The sequence below is a fragment of the Pantherophis guttatus genome, chromosome 4, assembly GCF_059756535.1.
Source record: "Pantherophis guttatus breed Tessera chromosome 4, ASM5975653v1, whole genome shotgun sequence".
NCBI classification, from domain to species: Eukaryota; Metazoa; Chordata; class Lepidosauria; order Squamata; family Colubridae; genus Pantherophis; species Pantherophis guttatus.
The window spans coordinates 60580765-60602849 of record NC_142066.1 but is presented as its reverse complement, the minus strand read 5'-3'; the positions used below and the strand labels follow the sequence as shown (position 1 = coordinate 60602849).

Genomic DNA, 22085 nt, shown 5'->3' with positions numbered 1-22085 from the left:
ATTTTCAAACCCTTACAAAAGGGCGACAGGGTTGGGACTATCCAAATATCGGGCAATTTGATTTTCTAGAGGGCAGATATTATGACAGTTAAGCTACACTTTCTGGGTCCTGCTTGGTGGTGTAGTTTCATAGAAGAGACCCAAAGCCTGCCCATCCTGTTGGATCCTCTGAAACAATCAGAGATAGGTGATTACCTGGCCCTTTACCAGAATGCTTGTGAGGATTTCAAGACATGACAACTAAAGAGCATACATAATATATTTAAGGAAAAACTAAAAAGATCATTGAAAGTTGTAGGCAGATTTATCGTAGTGTGTTGTTGTCTTAGAAAAGTGAATTGCAACTTGATTTGACTACTATCTACTCTATTTTCTCAGGATTGTTTGTACCAGATTGTATTTATTCACTGTGATGTTACTTAATTGGTGACTCACTGCATTTCTGAAAATGAAATCTGTTTACAGAAACATCACATAGCTGTGCCCCAAAACAAAAATTTCTAATATTTCTTTCCCAAGGCCACATGGTAACTGCCATCATATAGGTTTGAGAGAATTGCTGAGGGAATATCTTGCTGCACTAAGGACTCTTTCTTCTTCTTGAATAGACAATGCTGGATGAAGATGATGTGAAAGTGGCTGCTGATGCTCTCCAAGAGCTAGAAGCTTTAATGCCATCTGCGGGCAGGCAGGAAAAACACCGGAATAATGAGGACCAGTACGTTCCCTTTCTCTTATTTCTCTGAGAAAGAATTTTTTCACCTTAAAGTTATAGATTATCTACCATAATATTTTTATATTAGATGAAGCATCTTTTCAAAGAATTGCAAATAGATTAGGCAAAATAGGGATGTAGTCTGTAGTAAAGATGTAATACAATATTTGGGTTTTATTTCTGTGTTTTTAATAGCTATCAATATTCTTCTGTTAGTATCTTTACATCAAGTGTCCCTTTCTGGATCGGGACTCCCTACGCACGGTCACTCAAGCACTCGTCACTTCCCGCCTGGATTACTGCAATGCTCTCTACATGGGGCTCCCCTTGGGGTGCACCTGGAGGCTACAGTTAGTCCAGAATGCGGCCGCGCGGGGGATTATGGGAGCGACGGGGCGCTCACATATGACACCTCTCCTGCGCGAGCTGCACTGGCTTCCTGTGGTCTTCCGGGTGCGCTTCAAGGTGTTGGTGACCACCTTTAAAGTATCCATGGCTTAGGGCCGGGGTATCTGCGAGACCGCCTTCTGCCGTCAATAGCCTCCTACCGACCGGTTCGCTTGCACAGAGAGGGCCTCCTCAGGGTGCCGTCGGCCAGACAATGCCGGCTGGCGACCCCCAGGGGGAGAGCCTTCTCTGTGGCATCACCCGCCCTCTGGAATGACCTACCCCCTGAGATACGCACGATATCAGACCTCCGGACTTTTCGTCGGGCCCTGAAAACACACCTATTCCATCTAGCCGGGCTGGCTTGATCCCATCCTCTCAGTTTTAATTGAATTCGGTTTTAATTGGGTTGTTTTTAAATCTTGGGCTGAAATTATTTAATTGTTCTTTAAATTGTTTTTAAATTTTATATGCAATGTTTTATCTTGGCTGAACACCGCCCTGAGTCCCGCAAGAGAAGGGCGGTATAGAAATAAATAAAAAAAAAAAAGAGTGTCAGTTTGGTATGGTGGTTAAGAGGCTAGAAACTAGGAGACTGACATTTAGTTTCATGTTAAGCACAAAACCAAATGAGTGATCTTGTGCCAGTCATTCTCAGCTCTGAAAAGGAAGCAGTGGCAAATCACTTCTAAAATCTGGAAAACTGCAGGGATTTGTCCAGGCAGTAGCCAGGAATTAAGAATTGACTTGAAAAAACACACACACACTTTCTATTGCAATGAAATCAAATGGTACCTGGTCTCTTGCTCACTAATGTCTGATATCTGAAATAATAAGCAGTTTTTTGCTTGCTTTCTCTCTGTAACTCTGTAACTGCAACTGTTATAAATATATCTGATGCAACAAAAAAACATAAGAGCAAATAACTGTAGAAGAATAAAGGAGTCCCCATTGGGCATCACAGGTAATCATCCAAGCAGTAGTGACTATCCATACAACCATCTTTAAGTTGTACTGTAGTGACTGGCATCTAAGTAGAAATGAGCATAATTTCAGTATGTTTTGTTGGTAGAGCCAAGAAAAAGCATAGGAGTCGCAGTCGTAGTAGAGATCGAAAGCGGAAACGAAAATCATCCTCTCGCTCCCGGACACGGGAACGACATAAGGGTAAATCTAGATACCGCTCCAGGAGCAGAAGTCCTAGCTGGGACCACAAAGAAAGAGAGAGAGCTGGAGAGAAAAGCAGTGAAAGATGGAGGGATAAACATGTGGATCGCCCTCCACCTGAAGAGCCTTCCATAGGTGACATCTACAATGGCAAAGTTACCAGCATCATGCAGTTTGGGTGTTTTGTTCAGCTTGAAGGACTCAGGTATATCACATCATGCGTTTCACTATCCTGCTGAGAATCGTTACAATTTTAAAAATATAAGTTAGGCAGTGCCTTTTTAGTGTATTTAGTGTAGTGTAGCCATTGCTACAAACTATTTGAATTTTTATGATTTCATGTTTCCATATTTTTCGGACTTAAGACACTCTGGACTATAAGATGCACCTAACTTTTGGGGAGGAAAACAAGAAAAAAAAATCTGCCTCTGCCTCCCAGCAATTTGCCTCCTTACAGCAAACAGCCTGGTGAGCTTCAGCACAGGCTGATTTAGCATGAGCAGCTGATTGGCGGTTGGATCTGCCTCCCAGAATACCGCCTATAAGCTATTCCAGGCTGCGGGGATTGCCACCTCTCATTGCCGCCCATTGCTGCTACCGCTTATTGCTGCCTCTGCACACCCCATTTTTGGCCTCTGCGCGTCCCGTTTTCAGCCTCTGTGTGACCCGTTTTTGGTCCGTTCCAGGCAGTGGGAAGGTGCTATCTCTGCCGCCTGGAACAGGCTGAAAATGGGGTGCGCAGAGGTTGAAAATGGGACGTGCGGAGGCCAAAAATGGGGCACGCGGAGGTGGCAATGGGCGGCAGTGGCAATGGGCGGCGGCGATCCCCGCACCCTGGAACAGCTGATAGGCAATATTCTGAGAGGCAGATCCAACCGCCAATCAGCTGCTCGTACTAAATCAGGCTGTGCTGAAGCTGACTTTGCTGTTCGCTGCAAAGAGGCAAATTGCTGGGAGGCAGAGGCTGAAGAGTAGGAGCTGGCAGGTAGGTGGGGCTTTGGCAATATTCGCTCTATAAGATGCACAGACTATTCCATCCACTTTTGGGTGGGGAGAAGTGTGTCTTATACACTGAAAAATACGGTAAATTGTATACGTTAACTCCTGAAGAAAGATTTTATGTTATTTTTAAGGCTTGTTTGCCAGTTTTTATAAAATTGCCTTACATTTTAACTGAAATCATTAGCCAGTAGTCAGGAAAGTTATGTAGCAGTGAATTGCTTCTTGTAAATGTTAAAGGTTTTTAAACTTTTTAAAACCTTTTTAAAGGTTAAGAATATAAATCAAATATGTCAGCTAATAGTATTACTATAACAAACTTCATGAATTTTGTATAGGAAGAACTAATGTTTCTAAAATACTTTGTGCTTTTGGTATTAGAAGATAGCACTGAGTTATTCTTGCTCCTCTTCTTGTGTTTTATTCCTTTAGGAAACGCTGGGAAGGACTGGTTCACATCTCAGAATTACGTAGGGAAGGAAGAGTTGCTAATGTGGCTGATGTAGTGAGCAAGGGCCAGCGGGTGAAGGTCAAAGTACTCTCCTTCACTGGCTCAAAAACTAGCCTTAGCATGAAAGTAAGTCAGACCTCTCTAGATCATTTGACTTTTACTCTGCTGACTTTTAGATCTATTATTGCTTTGATTTCAGTTTCTCAGTGGAATGGAAGTGATTGAGTAAAATACAAACCACCATGAGTACAATTAGAAAATATTGTATGACAGCTATGACATTTTGACATCAGAAACAAATAGAAACTTAACTTGATTTTTAGCCATTGCTCTTTTGTATTTCCTGCTATTTGTGAGATGTTAGAACAGAAACTGTTACTTATATGACAGATTTATGTGCTGCATTAATCACAACTTGAAAAATGAAGGCATAGCTTTTTGATCCTTTTTGGAAATAATGGCTGAGTAGCAGCATTAATTCTTTAGTTCAACTTATTTATCAAGTTATTTAAAAAAAAACATTTGAGTTATTGTAAGAGGAATTTGGATTGTTTAAAATGGCTAATAGCAGTATATTCATTTACATATTCTTGATTTCACTGCTTGGTCAGGATCCATAAGTCTAAAACTCATTATTATTATTATTATTATTATTATTATTATTATTATTATTATTATTATTATTATTATTATTATTCCGCCCTTCTCCCGAGGGACTCAGGGCGGTGCACAGCCACAATAAAACATAAATATCCATAAAATTAAAAACAATTTAAAAACATATTAAATAATTTGGCCCCTATATTATTAAAAAATTAAAACAACAATTAAACTTCATGTTTAAACCAGCCCAGCTTGTTGAAACAACAATGTCTTGAGGGCATGGCGAAAGGTGCCATGCCCTAGGTCAGGGATCATACGTATCTCCAGGGGCAATTCATTCCAGAGGGCAGGTGCCCCCACAGAGAAGGCTCTCCCCCTGGGGGTCGCCAGTCGACATTGTTTGACCAACGGCACCCTGAGGAGTCCCTCTCTCTGGGACCATATTGGCCGGTGGGAAGCTATCAGTGGCAGAAGGCAATCTCGTAAGTACCCAGGTCCTAAGCCATGGAGCGCTTTAAAGATGGTAACCAGCACCTTGAATCACACCCGGAAGACCACCGGGAGCCAGTGCAGCTCATGCAGGAGAGGTGTTACATGGGTGCGCCATGTCGCTCCCATAATCACCCGCGTGGCCGCATTCTGGACCAGTTGGAGCCTCCGAATGCTCTTCAAGGGGAGCCCCACGTAGAGAGCATTACAGTAGTCCAGACGGGAAGTGAGGGCATGAGTGACCGTGCGCAAGGCATCCTGGTCCAGAAAGGGACGCAACTGGTGAATCAGGCGAACCTGATAAAAAGCCCCCCTGGCCACAGCCATCACATGATCTTCTAGAGACAGCTGTCTATCCAGGAGGACACCCAAGTTGCGAGCCCTCTCTGAGGGGGCCAAAATCTCACCCCCAATAGTCAGCAATGGAACCAGCTGGCTATACCGGGACGCCGGAAACCACAGCCACTCGGTCTTGGAGGGGTTGAGTCTGAGCTTGTTTCTCCCCATCCAGATCCGTACAGCCTCCAGGCACCGGGACATCACGTCAAGGGCATCATTGGGGTGGTCCGGGTGGAGATGTACAGCTGAGTATCATCAGCGTACTGATGGAACTTCACCCCAAAACCACGGATGATCTCACCCAGCGGCTTCACATAAATGTTGAACAGGAGGGGCGAGAGGACCGACCCTTGCGGCACCCCACAAACAAGGAGCCTCGAGGTCGACCTCTGTCCCCCTGCCAACACAGACTGCGTGCGGTCAGAGAGGAAGGAGGAGAACCACCGCAACACGGTGCCCCCCACTCCTAATCCCTCCAACCGGCGCAGCATGATACCATGGTCGATGGTATCAAAAGCCGCTGGGGAAGTTGTCACGCCACCACACTCTCAACAACCTTCGCCACAAAGCGAAGGTTGGAGACTGGACGATAGTTCACTAATACAGCCGGGTCCAGGGAAGGCTTCTTGAGGAGGGGCCTCACCACCACCTCTTTCAAGGCGGCGGGGAAGAAACCCTCACTCCAAGACGCTTTAATAATCACCTGGAGCCAGCATCGTGTGACCGCCCGGGAGGCCAGCACCAACCAGGAGGGACACAGGTCCAATAAATATGGCAGCGGTAAGTCTACCCAGAATCCTGTCCACGTCCTCGGGAGTCACATGGTCAAACTCCTCCCAGATAACACTCTCAAGACCCACCTCCATCACCCCATCTAAATCTACCAGTCGGAGTCCAAGCCTTCCTGAATCTGAGCGATTTTGTCATGCAGGTATTGCACAATATCCTCAGCCCTGCCCTGCAAGGGGTCTTCCCGCGCTCCCAAATGAAGTACTATTAGTTTTAGAATGTGTTGTAGATGGCTTTGAATCTTAAGTTTTAAATAAACAATATCACTAAGGTGGATATTAGGAATTTTGATATAAAAAGTTGGACTGTTAACAAGTGAGTTGTTTAAAGAATTTTAAGTATTTCTTAGGATTTTAAGACTCAGAAAAAAAACCTCATATCCATCAGATATCCCAAATATTATTTAAAAAAGACTGATTGTCAAGCTCCTTATCTCCCCTCTCTTGCTATATTATGAATACTATTTTATTAATAATAATCTTTTCTTGAATATTTGAAAGAGAAAATGAAAAAAGTGTAACTGAAGCTATTCCAAAGCACCATGCAAGTTCACAGGCCAAGATTATCACAAGATTATCATCTAATTATATAGCTACAAACATAGAAGCTCCTCCTATTTTCTGTTACGTGATGCAGTTGTGGTCACTGTTGGACATGTTGTAAATTGCTTATCAGGGAATATGCCTTGTTGCAGATTACAAAACTAAACTCTCAGTGCTCTTATACAAAGGTAAATTCTTACTATACTATGGAACTGTCTCCCATGTCTGTATTAGGATGTAGATCAAGAGACAGGAGAAGATTTGAACCCAAATAGACGTCGCAACCTCATTGGAGAGTCTGAAGAGACAGCCATGAGAAATCCAGACAGGCCCACTCACTTATCTTTGGTCAGTGCTCCTGAAGTAGAAGATGACACATTAGAACGAAAGCGTCTCACTCGTATTTCAGATCCAGAAAAATGGGAAATTAAGCAGGTAATAATTTTCATTATGAAATATGGTTTGATGTTATTCTGTAGTTCAGTGGGAGAATTGACTGTGCATAAATTTTCATTTGCTTTGTTTGTTTTGCTTTGATTTTGGGTGCTGTAAAAACAGAACATTTTGTAATTGCTAAGCAGCCTGTGGAATTCATCCCCCTATTCGGACCTGACAGCTAACAAAAAGCCCAAGATTTTAAGTTTTTGTTTTAAATACATATTTGTATTTCCTCCTGTTGATACCAAAGCAGGCTTTTCAGTCATTTTCTCAGCAAATTGAATATTAGTGATTCTAATATGAATCAGTGGCCAACTTAGTATCCTGCAATTCTGCTCTAGACTATAATCTGATCATGAAGCTTGGTCATCATTTACCATCTTCTAATAAAGCCATCTAGTTTAACTATTGCAGTATGTGATAAAGATGACCATTGAAGACTATTCAGAAACCACGACTGGTAAATAATGTGATAACTAGATTATATTTGAGACTGCCCAGAGTATACATCTCATTAATGAGGATGCTAGTTTTATATTATTTGAAGCTCTATTTATCATACTTTACATTTTGATATGCAATTCAGTATTCAGTATAATTTTTAAAGCTCTGTATAATATGGGATTTGGATAGTGGATTGAAGTACTTATTATTATGCAAATTAATCTTTGTCTTGTTCAAGGCCACACAGTCCTTGAGTCTACTTTCCCCTTCACCGGGTCCCCACAGGATTTGAGCCTCTTCTGCACTCTCCCATCACCCATTGTGCACTTATCTTTTGAAGATCTCTAGAACTCTGGACCTCATGTTGGGGTAGAATGGCAGGCCACTCCTTTCCTCAGCATTTCTGGCCCATGCAGCCATGTCACAGAAGCAGCCGCCATTTCGGAGTGACCACCGTGTCATGCTGTGTAGACTGGGTTAGGGAAACAGTGAGGCTACTCACTGAAATTGCAACTGCTTCTGGGACATGGTCATGCAGTCCAGGAATGTTGAGTTATGGAATGGCCTGCTGTCTTTTTCCAATGTGAGGTCTGGAGCTCTGGAGATTTTCAAAAGGTAAGTGTGCAGTCTGTGACAGGAGATGGGGAGAGGACCTACGTCCTGAGAGGACCTGGTGGGCCTCCTCCCCATCTTCTGTCCAAAGAGCCAAGGCTTGCAGGACAGGATGGTGAGGGAGATTGGCAGGGGGCGCTACAGTGACCCTGTGGTTGGAATATGGATTTTTTTAAAAGTATTAAGTATTAAGATAATTTATTGCATTTTTCTAATACTCATTGAAGCAAATAACACAGAACAATCCCAAATTGGCTCATTCTCAAATTAGTAAAGGGAGGCGCCTTGCTCTGAACATGACAACTTCATTATAGTTACTGTGGTTCTTAGCAGTTCTATGAGAGATTCTATGTTAATATGAAAAGGTTAGCTTTTTTTTTTTTTTACAACATCTGTGCTTAGAGAAAGTAGTACCTCTTTGTTGTGTCTTTGAGGGTACATATAACCATTTGCTTCATTCCCAGATGATTGCTGCTAACGTGCTTTCGAAGGAGGAGTTTCCTGACTTTGATGAAGAAACTGGAATCCTGCCAAAGGTTGATGATGAGGAAGGTAAACCATGATAGATCTAGTAATAGTCTAGATATGATGCATCAGTGTATTTCACAAAGTAGTTTTTTTGCTCCTCATTTGTGTTGAATTTGGGAATGCTAATTCAGATTCTTTTCAGCAGATTACTGTCAGTTCAGATGATTGCTTAAGATACTTTCATGTTATGGAAGAGAGATTGTTCTTTCATAATCTTTGTATCTCCAGCAATCCAGAGTCCAGAACTGTGGGTGTATTGAAATAAAGTTATGGAGGGGCTGTTCTGCAATAGAAAAGAATGTTGTGCCACAAGTGTATGATAGTTAGCTTTGATGTTGGTAAATAAAGAGTGGAGGCATTGGTTCGCATAATTAAGAGGCTTTAAATTAAAATTGGAGCTGAATTTAATTTGTTATTCTAGATGAAGATCTGGAAATTGAATTGGTAGAGGAGGAACCACCATTTCTGCGAGGTCATACAAAACAGAGCATGGACATGAGCCCCATTAAAATAGTGAAGGTAAAGAAATACTGTTCTTGGGTCTCTCCATAAAAATGGGTAAGTATAGCTGAATACTAGATTCAGATGGGTTTGTAAAAGTTAAAATGCTTTTGGTATCCAAAGTACAGTAGAACAATGAAGGGCATTGAAAACAAATTAATACTCTTTCCCATCATATTCTTCCATATACATGTGCAAAGCACAGTATCATCTTTCCCTTATCTATATCAGTTCCAGGAATCTCAATAGTTCATCTCTTTTTATTATTTTTGTTAATGGCCATTAATTAACATCAGTTAAACAAATTACAAAAAAAAATTAACATTAATTCTGTTTTCTGACTTTGTATTCAAGCTTTGTCCTCTTCATTGTTAAAATTGTGCATGACTATCAAGTTCTCCTTGCTTTTTTCCTATTAATTTATGTTTTGGATGATGGTTGAGAATCAGTCAGGATCAGATTCAGGAAATCTGAAGAAAGAAGTAAGACAACATTTTCTTGTTGATTCCAGAATCCTGATGGCTCCCTGTCTCAAGCAGCCATGATGCAAAGTGCACTTGCTAAAGAGAGGCGGGAACTGAAGCAAGCCCAGCGGGAAGCAGAGATGGATTCTATTCCCATGGGACTCAACAAACACTGGGTGGATCCCCTTCCAGATGGTAATCTCAAACCCTTTTTCAGTGTTATTTGTCTTCTACAAGCAATTTATTTGAAACCATCTAACACTCATATTTATTTCAAATCCAAATACATACAACATGGTAGGAAATCTGCTTGACAAAACAGTTGTTTGTAGTTTATGAAATTGCCCAGTATTTCCCCCCCATTAGTCTACTATCAAATAGAATATCAAAACAATACAGCATCATAGTATAAGAGGTTTAAAATCAATTTTGTTAGATTGAAATAAACTTGTGGGGTGTTTTTTTATAATTTGTATGTGGGTGGTTATACACATATACACACAAATACTTTGAGTCATGACTAGTTTCTCATTCGTTATTATTAAGGATTGTTTTTCCCATTTTCTTTATTAGATTCTTAGAGTCGTATAGATAGAAAGGATCATTTATATTATCATGTCTAGCTCCATGCTCAGTTCAGAAATGCAGATTATAATATCCCTGCAGATGGGTTTCTAGCACCTGATTGAACATATCCAAGAACCACAAACACTTGTTAATTGGTTGTAACGTCGAACTTTTGGAATGGAGATGCTTATGAATTGGATTGGAATAGCATTTTTATTCACTACTTTTTTTAATATGATCTCTATCAAAATATAGAGTATCTTATTGGTTGGTTAGGTCATTCTACTGTGTTTCCCCGAAAATAAGACCCTGTCATATATTTTTTTGAACCCTGAATTAAGCGCTTGGCCTTATTGCCATGCGCTCAAAAAGCCCAATTGGATTTGGGGAGGAAACAGGGTAGGAAACTAAAGTGCCATGTTTGGGTATGCTTTCTTTTTGTCCTAACTATTGTTCAGGAAAGTCTTTCCATATGGATATAACAATAGCACTTAGACTTATATACTGCTTCATAGTGCTTAACAGGACTCTCTAAGCTGTTTACAGAGTCAGCATATTGTCTCCAACAATCTGAGTCCTCTTTTACTGACTTCGGAAGGTATACTAGAATAGTATTGCTCATTCATCATCATCCACTGTTCCATTCAAATATTAATAAAATAAGAAGAACATAGTGGTCCCCTTCCCAAAATTATTTTTGAACAAGGAAAGGGGAGGATCTTACAGTTGCTGAAAAAAATACAGAATGGCTAAGGGAATGACTGGAGATGTAAACAGCAAGCTTAGCTGCCATTGAAGAGGAATAGTTGGAGAGGTCCTCATCTAGTGAAGATAACTTTTTTGTAACATATAAATCTTTCTTTTCTCACTTTCCTTTCCTCTTCAGCTTCCCTTTCCAGTTTTGTCCCTGCTGCTTTTTTTTATCTTTCTAGTGCAGCTATTCCTACAAATTATCCCATTTGCATCATACTTTCTTTCCCCTTTTCTGATGGAGAGATATATGTGTAGGCAATAGTAATAACACTTAGACTTATATACCGCTTCACAGTGCTTTACAGCCCTCTCTAAGCAGTTTACAGAGTCAGCATATTACTCCCAACAATCTGGATCCTCATTTTACCCACTTTGGAAGAATGGAAGGCTGAGTCAACGTTGAGCCTGGTGAGATTCAATCTGCCAAATTGCAAGTAGCTGGCAGTCAGCAGTCTGCAGTACTACATTCTAACCACTGTGTCACCGCAGGTCAACATGGCTCAGGCAAACATACATTATATTTCTGCATATGAGAGTAACTGAGACAATGGTTAATAATAGGCACGTGGAGAGTAAATTACTTTTAATGGATGTTCTGTTTCAAGATTTCTAACAAACCCACAGAAATAGTATTTTGGAAGCAGGAATATTGCAGTTTAGGCAACAGCAGACAGGAATGTGATTCAAATGCATAATAAAGAGTGCTTGTTAGAAGAGAGCCAAAGACAGTCCAAGAAGCAATAATGTATTCCTAGCTTAATAATCAGTTGTTTAGTAACTGTTCGAAGTTATGACAACTCCCCCAAAGGTGCTTATCACCTAGTTCTGGCATTTTGATGGAGATGCTCCCCTCTCCACGACTGCATTTCAGATGCTTAGTAATCAGTTCACCTTTACAACCAATTGCAGTATTCTGTAGGGATGTTACACAATTTACAATATTTTTTGCTGGAAACTGACTCACGACAGAAATGCCAGACTCCCTTACAGTCATAAGTCAAGCACTACCTGTAGTCCAAACCCAGAATGCCAAGTCATCTCATCAATTAATCCAAAAGTCAAGAGTTACAAACAAGAAGCAGGAACACAATTCAGGAGCTGTATAGCCAAATGGTTATCTCCAGTAAGGACTGCAAGCACAGGATCTAAATCTATCTGCAGTCAGCTAGTTGCAATCACTCATGCCTTGCCCTTCATTTTGCAAGAAGCTCACTGAGGAACATTACTCTTCTATCCTCTATATACTCTAAACCTAGGGTTTGGGATTGTGCCTCAGAATCTGATTGCTCTAGCTCAGTGGTTCTCAACCTGTGGGTCGGGACCCCTTTGGGGGTCGAACGACCCTTTCATAGGGGTCACCTAAGACCATTGGAAAACACATATTTTCAATGGTCTTAGGAATAATTTTATGGTTGGGGGTCACCACAACATGAGGAACTGTATTAAAGGGTCGCGGCATTAGGAAGGTTGAGAACCACTGCTCTAGCTGAACAGGAAATGCCTGTAACTTATCAGCTTTAATTGAATTCTGATTTAGTGATTCCTGAGGCTGACAGTTCTGAAGCATAGGCTCAGCTGGAGCAATATCATCAGATTCAAGATCAGAGACAGACTCTAAATACTTTATTATTGTAGTGGAATAAATAACTACCAATTAATTATTTTAATTGGTGTTAATAAGTTAATACAATTTGTTTCTGGTCCTTCCCTTTTTTGAAATTATTTTGCTTCTGGCAGATGTATGTGCATACATTTTCATTTACATATATGATACTATATATCTCACATATATTGAGTAAAAAAGAATTCCAGTAATGGCTTCAGCAGAAGTTGGAAACCTTTCATTGGTAAGACTGGGTATTGCACAAATTTTTTATTGTGATCCTACAAGTCTTTTTGGTCCTTCCTTTAGATTAGAGATTATCTTAAATTCAGGATTGTCTCTCATTCTGTTAAGTGTGTTATTCAAATACAATTTAGAATTCCACCTGAGTGATGGATATTCAGAACAGGGCAAATGAAGCAAACCAACATATCATAGAAATCATCTCAATATAGTTCTGTTTGTTCTTGATATGATGACTCTTGTTCCTTCCTTCAATGACTATCCATTTCTAATGCAACCCGTCAGTTGTTTTATGTTTCAATATGGATCTCAGACTCATAATTTTTCTTCCTTCCCAGTGGATGGAAGGCAAATTGCGGCCAACATGCGGGGTATTGGCATGATGCCCAATGACATACCTGAATGGAAGAAGCATGCTTTTGGAGGCAACAAGGCTTCTTATGGAAAAAAGACGCAACTGTCAATAATTGAACAGCGAGAAAGTCTTCCAATTTTTCGTCTGAAAGATCAACTCATCCAGGTAAATCTTTAAGAAAAGCAGTTGACTTGAATCATAGTAAGGATCATTAAATCCAATATCTTACATGTCCTAGGCATTTAACCTGGACATACATTGAATCTCACTTATTCTTTGAAACCTGCATTCAAAAATCCTGAATTTGATGTAATTATTTAATACATTTAGCATTATTTAATACAAAATGCATTTAGCATGTGGTAACACCTTGCTGACATTTGGGTTGAGATGCTAAGCAGGGTCATGTCTCACTATTACATGAATGGAAGATCACTACAGAGAAATAGAGCTATACACTAGGGGGGGGGGAATCTAGAAACAAACAGAAGGGAAACAAAAATGTTATGTATTGTTTTCAGGATAATTGTATTGATGTATCCATGATATCACCAGACTGAAGTTTCACTCAAAGGAAACTTTACTTTTTATCTGTTAAATATTTTTTCTGCTTTTATCAAATATCCAAGATGACTTATCCGAAGACTAAATAGCTCTCAGTAAGAAAGTAATGAAAAACTGACAAAAGGCACATACATACATACATACATACATACATACATACATACATAAATACATACATACATACATACATACATACATACATTTGTTGTTGTTAGTTATGAAGTCATGTCTGACCTATCGCGACCCCATGGACAACGTTCCTCCAGGCCTTCCTGTCTTCTACCATCCTCTGGAGTCCATTTAAGTTAACGCCTACTGCTTCAGTGATTCCATCCAGCCACCTCATTCTCTGTTGTCCTCTTCTTCTTTTGCCCTCAGTCTTTCCCAGCATTAGGCTCTTCTCCAATGAGTCCTTCCATCTCATTATGTGGCCAAAATGTTTGAGTTTCATCTTCAGGATCTGGCCTTCTAAAGAACAATCAGGGTTGATCTCCTCTAGGACTGACTGATTTGATCGCCTTGCAGTCCAAGGGATTCGCAGGAGTCTTCTCCAGCACCATAGTTCAAAGGCCTCAATTCTTTGACGCTCAGCCTTTCTTATGGGCCAACTTTCACAGCCATACATTACATACATACATACGCCTTTTGTCAGATATTTTTCATTACTTTCTTAAAAATAATGGAAGTTAGTTTTCATTCACAGTGGGAAACCTTCAGGTTTCCTTAGCCTGTGGTTAAGTTAGTCTAAAACTTTTTAAACTATTGTACAGGAGATTCGATCACAAAAAATTTTGCCCAGATTTGCTTGTATTTTTCAGTGTGGTCAATTTATTTCTCCTCCCCTCTTCTCTCTAATATGTAGAACCAAGATTGAAAACAAGATCTGTAAGATTAATAAACAAATTTCTCATTTTGATCTGACACACTCGCACGTCTGTTTGTTTGTTTTCTGCACTGTGGTGGCTATTGATTTGATTTTAAAAGTAAACAACACCAACTAGATTCCTCCTGAACATCCATTCTCTTTTAAATGAGACTATTTCAATGCTTCACCCTATTTTTTTCAGGCAGTTCATGATAACCAGATTCTCATTGTCATTGGTGAGACCGGCTCTGGGAAAACTACACAGATCACACAGTACCTTGCTGAAGCTGGCTATACCACCCGTGGGAAGATTGGCTGCACTCAGCCTCGTCGAGTGGCTGCCATGTCTGTTGCTAAGAGGGTTTCAGAAGAATTTGGTTGTTGTCTAGGACAAGAGGTAAGATGTATTCTGCTGTTTTGTGAATTAATTCTGCAATGTACTGAAAAAAGAAGGAATATAACAAGACTTTAAAGCAGCAGATGTATTTAACTGTTTTCAACAAATTTATAGAAGCTATTATCACTCACTCTAAATTAGCCAGGACAAAACTTTCTCCTTGAACTCTACAGATAGGAGAGTTTACTCCTTAGAATTTAGATCTGGGCTTGTACACAGTAATCACTTTTCTTTCTCAGAGAATTCTTCCCCATTTGTTAGTACCTGCTGTTTTGAGAATCATGCAGAATAAAGAAAAGCTTTATTTGGTTAATTTGAAGGAAATGTATGTTTTGTTTTCTGCAATTTGCTTATCTGGAATATGTTAATTTACATAATTTATTTTAATTAGGTATGCAAAACATGAATACTTTATTTTGTGAAAATTACTGTCTGATTGTTTATTTTTTTCCCAAATTTTAAAGATTACAAACCTTACTTGTTTCAATAACTATATTTTCTGAAGTTATGTGATATGGTTCTTAAATTGTGAAATTTACATAAATTGATGAAGCATGTTAGAAAATGAGATATGCATCCGTAATCCAAATATAGAGTAATCCCACTTTAGAAAAAAAATAAACTTGAGTGGCAAGGAATATTCTATGTGAGAATTCATTCTCATGATCAGAAGTAAATCCGTATCCATTACCAAATAAAAAAACAGATAGAAACCTAGCCTCCCTCCTGAAAGAATAAATAGGGCTGGCATACGATGCATAGCAGTTGCTGGAATTCTTCCAAGATGGCTTCTTTAGTTTTTTCACAATAAAACTACTGATCTGAATTTTTATGTTCTTGGAATTCTGTTCTTGTTCTTTCTGCCTTGCCAGTTGAAGACATCTGCTATCCCGTGGGGCTAGAGGGGTTAGGTAGGTTGCTTCATAGTGGGTGTGCATAATTGGGCATAACAAAGTCTCAAATTCTAGATGTACCACCAAACTAAAGGCTGTCTGTCCTTGTTCTGTTTGTAACCTCTGCCTCCAAACAAATTGACCTTAATATCACTCTCTAAAAGTGAGGGAGTTCATCACTGATACTCCTTTTGCTGTATTTTTTGAAGGTTGGTTATACTATCCGATTTGAAGATTGCACTAGTCCTGAAACTGTGATCAAATACATGACAGATGGAATGCTGCTTCGGGAGTGCCTCATTGATCCGGATCTGACACAGTATGCAATCATAATGTTGGATGAAGCCCATGAACGCACTATACATACTGATGTACTCTTTGGTCTCCTGAAAAAGGTAAGAACTCTTTCAAATCATCCACAGTGCTAAAAGAAGCAGAAAATTGCTCAAAGAAAGCAAAGCAGGCAAGTTTGTCCTGAAGTTCAACCATATATTGATCCTTCTGTTTATATTATATCATTTTCTTTTTTTTAAATGTACCCCACTTTTTCTCTGCAGACAGTTCAGAAGAGACAAGACATGAAATTAATAGTGACCTCAGCTACATTGGATGCAGTTAAATTTTCTCAGTATTTCTATGAGGCTCCTATTTTTACCATTCCTGGTAGGACATACCCAGTCGAGATTCTCTACACCAAGGAACCTGAGACAGATTACTTAGATGCCAGCCTGATTACAGTCATGCAGATCCACTTGACAGAACCTCCAGGTGAGCCATGGCCTGAGAACAATGTTGGGACTCTCTGTAGAAGTTGCTTTCAAACTGGGAAAATATTCAGTATAATTATATTGGCCATATTTGTTACATTGAATTTGATTTCAATTTAATTAAGATTTGAACTGGCCCAGAATAGTTTTACAATCCCTCTTCATTCTCATTCTCAAATGCCCAAGTGAGCATTCCAAAGTTTAATATGGGCCTGAGTCTGAAAAAGGTTGCATGCATGCTTCTGTAAAGCCTCCTTTATTGTCTAAAGTCTTTTAGCTTGCAATCCCTTTTCCTTTTATACTAGTTAAGTCAGAATGGGATTTTCATTTTTAATAATAAATGCACAAGATTTATTATTCAGGTTTGGTCTCCAGTGGAAGCTGTATAATTTTTATAGTTAATATACCTGTTCCTTGAGATAGAATAAAAATATTTAATGTAAATAACTCTGATAAGACAGCTTTCTTGCTCTTGGGAGCCTAATTTGCCATTTCTAATGTAAAGAGTTTTAATTTTTATGGACAAAGTAATTCTTGAGGAGATATCTGCTATTAATTTAGACTCTTTTTACATTGTTGGATTTCTTTGGCAGTCACAAACCTAGATACCACACAATTCTGATACTGTTAAATGAGAACTTAGCTTAAATACAAACATATATCTGAACCAGCTTATATATTAAAAGAAGAAATATTCAATATGTTACTGAAGAATAAAGGCAGAATTTCTGTATAAAGCTACTGGATAAAGAAGCAAAATTTTACAAAGGTTTTTAAGGGGAAAAATGGAAATTTCAGGGGAAATCATATTATATAAAATTTTATTTATTAAATTTATTTACTGCCTGTCTTGCCATAATCTAGTCTTATCAGTATATTTTCCCCATCCATAGTTGCAGTATGTCTCTCCTAATTTTGAATTTCTTCTATCTGATTTACATAATCGTTATTGATTAGTAAGCAGGAGAACGGGTACCATGCTCTGTTTAACATATCAACTTCATCTAATTTTTCATCTTCACTCAGCAAAGAAGTATCTGTCATTATGTTTCTTTTTCTCCTGGATGATTTACAGTTCCATTATTCAGAGCAAATCATTAAAATCAGCAAATTTTACTCCAATTGTCTACTTTTTAGTGTAGTCTCACAACTGTAAAGGCCACATACTTGCTTTTTTTTTATAAAATCAGACTGAAAAACAAATCACAAGATAAATCTGAAATCTCATACCATTGTCTGCTTATTAATTGTAAGTGTTGTTTTTATATTGGTCTGACTATATGATTTGCTTTTCTTTCACACAGGAGACATCTTGGTGTTCTTGACTGGCCAGGAAGAAATTGATACAGCTTGTGAAATTCTCTACGAGCGAATGAAGTCCCTTGGCCCGGATGTTCCTGAGCTGATAATCTTGCCTGTTTATTCAGCATTACCTAGTGAGATGCAGACACGGATCTTTGATCCAGCTCCCCCGGGAAGTCGAAAGGTATCTATTCCCACATGTGTGGGGTTTTTTTGTTTTTGTTTTTATTTTTTGGCTAGATGGTTGTTATCTTCCAATATAATATAATTAATAATCAAATATTTTCTAGATCAGGGTGTCTATTGAGCATCTTGTTCTCAAAAGTGAGAAAAATGTTTCTTTGAAACCTGTTCAAAGGCTGGAAGACATTTTCCAATTCCTATTGTCTTTTCGTTCTATAAATATGGGAATTCCTGATCTCTTCATTAATGGGGGGGGGATGATGTTTTTGAAGTGCTGAGAGGAAGTTGCATATATTTGAGAGTGAGATGGATAACATATAAATAAATAAATCAGCAAGTTTACAGATTGAGTGAAACATTAAAAATTTAAAAAATTAAAAGGATTCTTGGGTATGTATTATTTCTTGTTATCATTTAATAGCCTCTGTTAATCCTAAAACTTCATTCCCTGTCCTCTGTTTTATTTTTTAGATGCCTTTTGAGGCTGGGGTGGGAATAAAATCAGATTATCTTCTCAGTGAAGATATTTACAAATTCATTTAGATTCTGTGTTGGAGCATTATGAACATTAAGTTTATTTTTTGTGATTTGCTGTCACAAATAGCCTCAGGATTTTGCTGAACTAAAAAGCAACAGTAATGGATTTGCTTCAGTACAGTCTATGTGAACAACATCAATACCAAAAATATACTTATTCCCTCTTAGGTTGAGGCTTCTTCTGAGTACACTCTTTTAATATTTATCAGCAAGAAGGAAAAGAGGTTTAAAGAACAAAATATAAGTGTATAAAGTGATTTAAGACATAGAAAGAGAGGTAGAAATATAGTGAGTGGATGGGCATAAACTAGGTTTAGCTATGTTTTCTTTTGTTATATTAATCTTTTAATTTGGGGGGATGTTTACAATTTATTACTTTGTTTATGCAGTATATGTACAGTATAAAATTGCTTATTCTGAAAAGAAATACGGGTATGCATGCATGCATGTATGTATGTATGTGTATATGCGTGTGTGTGTGTATATACATATATATCCCCATTTCTTAAAATTTCTTATTTTCTTCCTTCATTCTGTTCATTAATCCCATTAATGTTGAACTTGATATTTTCCCTAATAGAGTACATTAATTAAAAAAAAATCTATAACAGAGGAGACTTTCACTTCTTGAGCTACTTCTTACAATTTTAATTAATCTAATTCTTGGAATTTTTTTGTTTTGAAATCAGATATGGCAGTTCTGGGAAATGTGTCTGTATTTGTCTATTTGTTTGTATGTATGTATGTATGTATGTATGTATGTATGTATGTATGTATGTATTAACCAAATTTATCACCCATCTCATTAAAGGCAACTGGATACCGCACAACAAATGGGTAAAACCACAAATAAATTTGATTGCAATGTATGCTATCCAGTTGGCTTCAGCAGTGTATACCTTTTGCTTGTAAATGGTGCCAGTGACCTGGTGGGCATCTGTTCATTGCTCCCTTTACTCAGTTTTAGTCACATTACCTAGAAGTAAACATTCCAAGGTGATAACTCTAGCCATGAAAAAGAAGTATCTGTTACTTAGGGGAAAGATTACGATAAGTCTAGAATAAATATTAAAGTGATGGCAGATTTTCATATTGTGAAAGCTATGGTTTTCCTCTTAGTGATAATAGATGGCTATAAAACCTGGATTATTACAAAGGCTAAATTATTTATTTATTTATTTATTGAATTTCTATACCACCCTTCTCCCGAAGGACTCAGGGCGGTGAACAGAATAAGATTTCATATACATATAATTTTTTTATATATATAAACAGTAAATAATAAATTGAGTCAACTTAGTGTATCTGCTAAGACCTTGGCATAGAATTTAGATGTTTATGCTAGCCCTGCTTGTTGAAACAGAAAGGTCTTCAGGGCACACTAAATTATAACACTAGGTATGGTAGTTAAAAAAAAACTTGAATAGAAAAGCAACAATTCTTCTAAATGAAGTAAAAGAATGATGTCATTGAAAAAGCTTGATGTTTGGAAAATTGAAGGCAGTTTAAAGATAGCAGAACATCTGTCTAGATATTGTCACCAATTACACAAACAGGACCTTATAAAAAATCAAGGGGTTTTGGACACACAGTAGAGCCAGAAGAAGCTGAAGTACAGTGATATTATTATCTGCTGTAATGAACAAATTTTTATAGCATCTAGAAATACTTCTTGATCAACTGAAAAGAATATTTTCCAAACAATTTGAGGATATGTTTTTTTTCATGTTATCTTTCATGACATGCAAAGTAATAGTTAAATCTCTTAAGATCTACCTGAATGCTTGCACACACTGCCTGCATGTTCAAATATAAATAAATTAAAAAAAAAAAAATCTTTAAGAGTTCTAAAGGGAGAGGCAGATTTTTCTTCATTCATATTCAGGGTGATATATTGAATATGTTGAGTAGTAGTGCAGTTTGAGGGTTCTGGTTTGAGGGTCATTTTATAAATTGCTGTTGCTGTAGGTTTAATTAATAATAAAAGTTTTTTTTAATTTTATATACAAAATATCAATTTATAGTAAATGTATGTAGAATTGTAATTGTAATTGGATTTTTAAAATTATTACTATTTTTATTTTCATTGATATACATTGCTCACAGTTATATTTATGTGAATTGTGTGGCCATATAGCTTTCCCAAATAAATAAAGTCCTCCCTCTTTTTGTAAAAAAGGAGATTTAGTTATAAATTGCATATTTTTTGCAATGTTATACACGTTTTTCATGGATTTTTATGTGTGCTTTCTTGACCTTATTATTTAGTTTTTAAGAATAACATCTGTTATGTAATCTTCAGTTTAGTTTTCCATCCGCCCCCCCTCCAATTTAAACCAATTTTTTTCAGGAAGAATATTTCTGTATTTTCTATGTATAATAGGCGAAGGTTTTGACCATTGAATGAATAGCATGTCTTAAAAGTAGCTTCATAGTGGTTCTGTTTTCATTCCTACTTTTTTCTTGCTATATTCAATTGTTTGCCATTCCTTTTTGTCCCCCTACAGGTGGTCATTGCCACAAATATTGCTGAAACTTCACTTACAATTGATGGTATCTATTATGTAGTTGATCCCGGTTTTGTAAAGCAGAAAGTATACAACTCCAAGACAGGGATTGACCAGCTGGTTGTGACACCAATTTCTCAGGTATTTGTTGGATACTATGTTACTTGAAGCTTTTACTAAGGGTAGTGTGCACACAGCACAATTTCTGCAGTGAATGAGAATGTCTTTATCTTATTCCAGTCTTTGAGGAGTAACAGAGGTGTCCTCAGGTTAGGATAGCAGTTGGCACTGGGATTGCTGTTACTATATGATGTGGTGTGATGCCATGTGGCCACATCATTTAGCAATGACAATTCCAGCAATCCTGATTGTTCTTGTAAACATAAGACACATAAGGTAAGCGGGAAGTGATGGGAGTTCCAGGTAAGGAGTGCGGGAGGCCCAGTGCAGGTTGCTTGCAAGTTAGGCTGGGGTGCTAAAAGAGAATCGGGGTGGATGGCACAGCAGGGTGCATCTGCAGGAAAGCTAAGGAGGATAGTGTAGCAGAGCACACATTATTAGATAGAACAGACAGGAAACATGACTGGATGAGCTAATTGTACTTTATTATAAGTACATGAACAGAATCTTGCAAGTCTGAAAGTACTAGTCTCACTATCTCATTTTATAGCCTGATAAATTAGGAAACTCCTTTCTGAGTTTCTTTCTCTGCCTGTTATGCAGTGGCAGGCTTCACCCTCCTCGATGTGATCATTCCATAAACAGCATCTCTCCTCCAGCTCCCAGAATCATTCCCATATACCACATCACATGTGTGAAGGAAGGCTAGGAGAAGGATGTGGTAGGTTATGTGTGCAGCAATCCATGGAAGGATTTACCAGAATGATTTACCACCTTCCTGTTGGCTTCTCCATTTACTTTTCTTTCTTTTGTCTGAAGTCAGCTTTATGTCAAATCAATGCATGAACAGTGTAGCATCTGGATATCATATATTCTGATAGAAATAAAACTGGTAGATTAATCATAATTATTATATTCAATCAACTTATATATTTCTAATAATGATACACAATTATAATAA

General features: G+C 38.2%; 1 protein-coding gene across 1 annotated transcript in view; it reads left to right on the top strand.

Moving 5' to 3' along the window:
• Window positions 1-22085, top strand: part of DHX8 (DEAH-box helicase 8) — a 42335-nt gene that overhangs the window by 6031 nt on the left and 14219 nt on the right. Inside the window, exons 6-18 of the mRNA XM_034416177.3 lie at window positions 609-718; window positions 2175-2474; window positions 3701-3845; window positions 6716-6916; window positions 8440-8527; window positions 8925-9022; window positions 9516-9663; window positions 12973-13154; window positions 14621-14815; window positions 15918-16103; window positions 16266-16476; window positions 17780-17961; window positions 21005-21145. Coding sequence (XP_034272068.1) covers window positions 609-718; window positions 2175-2474; window positions 3701-3845; window positions 6716-6916; window positions 8440-8527; window positions 8925-9022; window positions 9516-9663; window positions 12973-13154; window positions 14621-14815; window positions 15918-16103; window positions 16266-16476; window positions 17780-17961; window positions 21005-21145 — 2187 coding nt within the window. The remainder of the gene's footprint in view (window positions 1-608; window positions 719-2174; window positions 2475-3700; window positions 3846-6715; window positions 6917-8439; window positions 8528-8924; window positions 9023-9515; window positions 9664-12972; window positions 13155-14620; window positions 14816-15917; window positions 16104-16265; window positions 16477-17779; window positions 17962-21004; window positions 21146-22085) is intronic.